At 31.7% G+C, this 7,176-nt stretch overlaps 1 protein-coding gene across 2 annotated transcripts; it reads left to right on the forward strand.

The window, feature by feature from the left end:
• Positions 1 to 1,790: 1,790 nt before the first annotated feature.
• LOC137828447 (lipid phosphate phosphatase 2) lies at positions 1,791 to 6,973 on the forward strand. Of its 2 annotated transcripts, none has more exons than XM_068635033.2 (8): positions 1,791 to 1,970; positions 3,843 to 4,066; positions 4,198 to 4,285; positions 4,373 to 4,482; positions 4,595 to 4,688; positions 5,380 to 5,568; positions 5,648 to 5,707; positions 6,268 to 6,973. In XM_068635033.2, exons 2-8 carry the CDS (start codon positions 3,851 to 3,853, stop codon positions 6,477 to 6,479), a joined length of 969 nt encoding a protein of 322 aa, XP_068491134.1. In that variant the 5' UTR covers positions 1,791 to 1,970; positions 3,843 to 3,850; the 3' UTR covers positions 6,480 to 6,973. The 2 variants fall into 2 exon arrangements, with proteins under 2 accessions (XP_068491134.1, XP_090161172.1); XM_090305046.1 differs by having other exon boundaries at positions 1,887 to 2,867.
• The last annotated feature ends 203 nt before the right edge of the window (positions 6,974 to 7,176 follow it).

Raw genomic sequence — 7,176 nt, forward strand, 5'->3', positions numbered from 1 at the left:
ACTGTGCTTAGATTGATATCTAATATGATCGAAAATGATTCAAACATAAATACTATCAAATTCACACATAAATACTTTAAAAAATTGACTTATTCAAGTAAAAAGTTTATATTTTTTTTCGAACCTCTAACATTATTCTAAAGAGAAATTTCCTTAAAGAGGAATTTCCCATTTTCTTTTTTTTAAAAAAAGGGGTTAGGACAAAATTATTGTGGAACATTTTCTAATGTTGATAACAAGTAGCTGAACTAAAGTTAAGAAAATGCAAATAATTATGTAAACAAAGTGAATTTGGATGTTGGAAAATATACAATAAAAGTAAAATGGGTGTTCGCTGCCATGTGACATACTTACACGCCAGGTTCCAATGTTCTTACAAAAGGGAGACATTAATGCAAATATTGAATGAGTGGTCAAAGGAAAGAAAAGGAAAAGCCAAAAGCGTGTGAAGGGTTTATATTGTCATTTAACAATGTACTATTATTATTATTGTTCGATGAAAAAATATTAAATAAAATAAAGAATACTACTCATAAAGGTGTTCACATTTTAATGGTATTTCCTCATCTTTTTACAAAAAATAACTCACTGGTTTATTATTTGTTAATTGAAAGTGTCCGTTTGTCACTAGCTCCTTAGAGTTTACAAAATCACTTAAATACTTAAAAACGATTCTATTATTCTAGTAAATATTAAATAAATTTGACTTCATTAGTGTCAATGATGAGAGATAAATATAACATTTTAACGTGTTAATATCACATTAACATTTAATGAGAACATACATTGATAATAATGATTTAATATTATATATTACATCTTTATAGAATTCATAACCAATGTAATAAAACATTTCTTTACATGCATTCATTATCTTGAAAACATATATAGTTTTAGTAAAAGAGGGTAATTAGAATCTAAACCATTTCTAGGTTTATTTTTTATTTATATATTATTTTCTATCTTGTAATTATTTTATTTATTATATGAAAATAAAATGATTAAATATAATATTTATTTTGCATTGTGTTGAATTTATATTAAGATATGTAAAATTTAAAGTTTTGAACATTTTCAATTTAACTATATTAAGTAGAAGGTGAGAATTTTTTTCTTCTACTTAGGAGTTTCTTTCGCCACGTGTTTAAACTTTTTTTTTATTTCTCTCTTTTTTTCACTGTGTTTAATTTCTTTAACTTTTTTAGGTTAGTGTCTATTATCGGGATTTTTTTGTTCTAACTTTAAAAATATAATTAAAACAAGTAAAGTGTTTTGTTGTCTGTATTTTATAGATCAAAGGTTTGTGTTTTAAAATTTGAAATTATAAAAATATTAAATAGAAATACGATAGTGATGTGTATTGTTTTGTTTTCAAAACTCAACTCAATATTCTACAAAAGAAGAAAAATACATTAATTGTATTTAATATTGATTTATATAAACAATGTATAGTGACGATTGAACGCACCAAATATTTTCCTTACTAGCACTTAACCCAGACTTAAAGAATCTTCAATACTATTCTTATAAGCATCTCCAATACATTACTTTTAATTAACTCGTATTAATTTTTATAAGTTTTACTTTAATAACAAATTTTTTATAAGCACCGACATTTAAAAAATATTTATTTTACAATTTTTCCAATTTTTCTTGTTAAGCAACAAAGTAATTTTCTAGAAATTCTTATTATCATATATTAAACTACATTTTGTTAAACCACGCATTAAGTGGTATAGTTTTGTTTTTGGAGATGGTCTTAAATATTAAAAGGAGAGAGAAAAATAATAATAATAACTAAAGTGTTTTCCTTTTATTAATAATCCCCACGCGCCTTCTTCTTTTTGTCATTTTGAAATAGGCTTTGCAGACATCAATCCTCATTCATTCCAATTCACATTTCCACCTTCTTTCTTTCGTTCTTTCTTTCTCCTTCCGTTGCCTCGAATCTCGTGCACGTGCAGTTGCAGGTGAGTTCGCTCCTCTCTCTCTCTCTCTCTCTCTCTCTCTCTCTCTCTCTCTCTCTCTCTCTCTCTCTCTCTCGTATTACATTGTCTTCTTAACGCGTCTCTCTGCGTCTTTCTCGCTTTCTCTACTCCACTGCGCATGTTCTATTTTCTTTCTTTATTTTCTGTTTTAACTCAAAACCATCACGAATTGAGTAACCGGAGTTCAAAATTCGTTTGATTCTTGAAACGACGTCGAGTGACAAATAAAAAGAAGTTTATAGTCAAACTGTCTTCAATCGATGATTTACCTGTTCGATTTTGGTTTGATGTGATTTGATTTTAACTTTGAAGTAATAATTATGGCAGTAATATGAGAAGCGCTTGATTTTCTGTCTCTGTAATTTCTGAAATAAAATAAAAAAACTGAAGAAACCATGACCAGATCGATGCAACTATGTGTTTGTTGCTGCTACAAGTGCGAAGTGCTTTTGATTTTCTTTTTTTAAAAATAAAATTTTGGATTCAATGTGATATTTTATTGCTGTGATTATAACTTATATACTACTTGCATGTGTTTTCTGTTATGTAGAGCGTGTGGCCTTTCTTAACAGTGATTTTGATTAGAGAAGGGAAGGTGATAGGGCAGAGTGTCTTTACGAATTTTGTGACTGAAACTGAAGTGAACTATCGTGTGTGTTCTTAATATATTTGTGGGATTTTACATGAGGATGAGGGAGAGATGCTTGAAAATCAGATTTAATAAGGTTTAATGGCATATATCTTACCTGTGAGCGTATAACTCAAGGATCATAGGATTGAATCCAGTTTTATATCATACCTGTTGAGATGTTATACACACGCGTGCTTCATTCTTGTAGGAAAACAGTTGAAAAAACCACAAATAAGCTACAGAATCAGGTATGGTCGATTTGCCGAATATAAAACTGAAATATCAGATATATAGTACATTGCTGAAACAGTACACGTAATAAGATCCTCCGACATAACAATAAAGGCAACGGCCAGGATACGTGATTCTTAATAAGAATTCTCTGCAGTGAAAGTGTAGAACTTTTGTTAGCTTATTTATTTATTTATTTTCAATTTTTACAAAATAAAATATAAAAAAGATTTCAGCTACTTGATAATGACTGCAGGATTGTATGTGTCAAAACTGACTACACAGGCAATCCAGGTCCCGTAGGGAAAATAGAGCTATACCTTAACGTCATAATCGTCTCTGTACCAGAAATAATATGTGCATTTGTTTCAGTTAAATCCCGAATTCCAAAGTATGTCGAGCTTCACTTTAGACTCACATTAACCGAACTGAACTATATTTCAATCAGACCTTATGAAATGAAACTGTAACTCTGAAATTGAGGTCTCTTGCAACCTTTGTTCCAATGGGAGCAAGCATTTGGAAAAAAAAAATTATATGGTCTTGCGGTGTATTTGGGTTGAGTGAGAGTTTTGTTTCGTCGTGGGCCAAGACACTCCCGTATGAAAGTAATGTATTATTAGGGAAAATAGATCAGATAGAAGGTAGCCTAATAGCTAGAAGCATAGGCTAACGGAGAAAGAAAAACTATAGGATTAGTGAAATAACTAATAAGGATTTGGATGTTGTTGGTTTTCCTATAAATATTATCCATGGCTGTGCATTAGGGTGCTGATTGATCTCAAAAGGCTTGGTAGCTGTTTTTTGTTAGGACCCAATCTCAACAATTTTCCGTTTTGTTGGGTCACTTTAGAACAGCATATATATACATATTTATCACTGTGACCTGTTTTTTAGTTTTGTACCCTCTTCTGTTTCTGCGCTTGCTGTTTTCTTTTGGCACTTCAATCTTTAACACAAATCCTACTAAGCTTCCCATGTGTCGTTTGCAGAAAAAAAGATGCCAGAAATTCAATTGGGTACGCATACTATCAGATCACATGGAACTAGAGTGGCAAGGATACATATGCATGACTGGTTGATTCTTTTGCTTCTTGTGATCATCGACGCCGTCTTGAATATAATAGAGCCATTTCACCGTTTCGTTGGGGAGGGGATGATGACAGACCTTAGATACCCATTGAAAGATAATACTATTCCCTTTTGGGCTGTTCCGGTATATTTAGCTTCCTTGGATTGTGTCTTCAATTCAAAGAAAATTATTCATTACTGAGATTATATGTTATGTTTCTCCTTGACTTGGTTAATATTCAAGATATAAGTTTTTGATTTACAATTCCTGAACAGATAGTAGCCATATTGTTACCACTGGCTGTTTTTCTCGTTTACTATTTCATTCGAAAGGACGTCTATGACTTCCACCATGCTATATTGGGTACATTTCTGGACCTTACTAGTCTTTTTTTGTCCATGTTTGCACTTCACTTTGATATACTGAAACCTTTTACCGAATGCATCTCAGGCCTTCTATTTTCTGTACTCATTACTGCGGTGATAACTGATGCTGTCAAGGATGGTGTTGGACGGCCAAGGCCAGATTTCTTCTGGCGTTGTTTCCCTGATGGAAAAGGGGTGGGTTTTCAATTTTATTGACCTCCTAAATAGTCTTCTTAATGCATTACCATTTGAGATGTACAGCTTTTAACTACTCAATGAACTCTTCATTGGTGCATGATATGATCAGGTGTTTGATCCAGTAACAAGTAATGTTCAGTGTACTGGGGATAAGGGTGTTATTAAGGAAGGGCACAAAAGTTTCCCCAGCGGACATACCTCTTGTAAGTACTCTTTACAATCTTAACTTTGAGAGGTTTTATTTCAGATAGAGAAAAAGTTTTTTATCCCTGAAATTTCCATTGGGTGAACTTGTTGACTCCAGATATCTATACAAGTTACAATCTCACAGTATGTTCATGATGAAGTTCGTCTATTCTAATAGAACTACAAGCGCAGAAATTGTATTTGATGAGTTTCAAATTAAAGAAACTATTTGTTAATAATTCTTTTACGGCCTTCATTAATCATACTACTTTCAGAAGGTTGAGGTATTTGGCCATTTTGGAAAATTCGGGTGGCGTTCGGTTTCATATTTGTTGTCATATTTTCAATGACCTACAAAAATACTACCTTGTTAAAAGTATAAACAAAGAATTCTACCGTGTTATTGATTGATTACATATTTTTGTTTTCATTTATAATTGCAAAATATACTACTTTGTTTTCTCATAGTTTATGTTTCCAAGATGTTCGAACTTGGAAAGGAAATAGTGAAAAGAATATTTTGTTGTTCTGTTTTTCTTCACCATTTCCTTCCATATTCTTGTAAACAGGAAATAAAATCATTAGTAAACATATATCAAATGCCTTAGTTTCTCAACCTTTTGTATTTGTCTTCTTTCATGGCAAAAATATATGATTCGGGTTTGTGTCGTCAGTATCTTGGGAGTGACATGTTTCTTTTGTATGCAGGGTCCTTTGCTGGTCTTGTTTATCTTTCTTGGTATCTATCTGGCAAAATTAGGGTATTTGACCGCAGGGGCCATGTTGCAAAGCTGTGTCTTATTTTCTTACCGATCCTCGTGGCAGCTATGATTGCTGTCTCTCGTGTTGATGATTATTGGCATCATTGGCAAGATGTGTTTGCTGGATCTCTTATAGGTTTGTATATCAATACCATATTGATTAAGTATTTCAATAAAGTCTTTGCAAAGTTTCTGATACGAATTTCTTTTACCAGGGACTATAATTGCTTCCTTTTGTTACTTACAATTCTATCCACCTCCTTACGACCTAGATGGTAAGACCATGAATTGTCCCTTCCATCATCTCGTCATAGTATGTGTTAATATTGTTGTTGTGATAATTTGCTTTGAATCCTTTTCACGCCAAATCAGTCTAGCCACTTCTGAAATATCAGTCTACACTCATTTTGGACTTTTAGCCAGACTCGGGCTTGATCAAAATATGTGGGTCTGATCTAAATTTAGAAAACACGTTTTACCGAATTACTTGTAAATACTCATAATTTACCGAATTAGGGTTCAGTATGAAAATAATCTCTTTTACAACTTTTCCATGTTTGTGTCTAAATTTGTTTTTTCAAAAATACCTTTTTATGCCAAATAGTTACAGTTTTATAATTTTAAAATTTAGTTTAGTTTATTGCTTCGGCCTTAGTTCCAAACTTAGGCCCCAATCTAATAAAAGTTTGGGCTAGACAATCTCGTGGACTGTGAATTTTCAACTAAATTCCCAGGCTGATATTATCTTTTATGGGTTCTAGTTCAGATATTGAAGAAAAATTATTCGATTACAATTTTGATATGTGTGTATTATTTTACATTATTGTATATGTAGGCTGGGGACCTCACGCTTATTTCCAGATGTTGTCTGAATCTCGTAATGGTGCTCAGCCCTCTACCGTGAATAATGAGATTCATCATGCGCAATCTGCTGAGCTTCAGGCTGTATCTTTGTATATTCCACCTCAAAATGATGCTGATACACGAGGCAACAGCTGGGATTCAAGCCCCATGTTACGTGGATCCCAAAATGTAAGAGCACACTGACTGTGGTTAAGACATAGGAAACATCAACATGTCCATAATCTGTAAAAATTATAGGCTTCGTGAGTTTCAAGTGCGGATAAACCACTTTAGCATCGTTGGCCGTTTAAATGATATCAATTCCACATTCCTTTAGTTGGCTTTTAAGATAAGATGGTTGCTAGATTGAAAATTTGGGATGTCTTCTTAGTTCTCTTTTATTTTCCCTAGATTGAACTATACGATAAATTGCAATGCTAGGAAAGGGAGCAAAATAATAGAACTTCTAGAACTCCTCTAGTTAAAATGCTCGAGAAAATTTAATATATTTTTTCCGTACTTATTTCTCTTTTGTGAGTGTTCATATTTCACTTTTCTAGAGGAAGTTATCTTACTTTTTGTAATTCAATTTTTTCCTCAGTTAGGACAGATTATACTTTAGTTTTGTGTAGTTTGATATAAACATACTTTCTTGTATTATAAAATTTGAAATTTTATATTTTTTGTCTTTTGCTTTATTATCATATTGTCACCTGATATTAGTTATAATCTATTTTTAACAGTAGATATATATTAAAAACTATAAAATTACTGTTTGCTTCTCCATTGTTTAGTATAAAATCACTGTTCAACAATATTTTAATTCTTAATATAATGATTTCGTACGTAAAATATATTTCATACTTGTATTGGTATTATTTAATATATAACTTTAATAAAA

Source organism: Phaseolus vulgaris, chromosome 7 (assembly GCF_051622355.1).
Source record: "Phaseolus vulgaris cultivar YP4 chromosome 7, ASM5162235v1, whole genome shotgun sequence".
Lineage (NCBI taxonomy): Eukaryota > Viridiplantae > Streptophyta > Magnoliopsida > Fabales > Fabaceae > Phaseolus > Phaseolus vulgaris.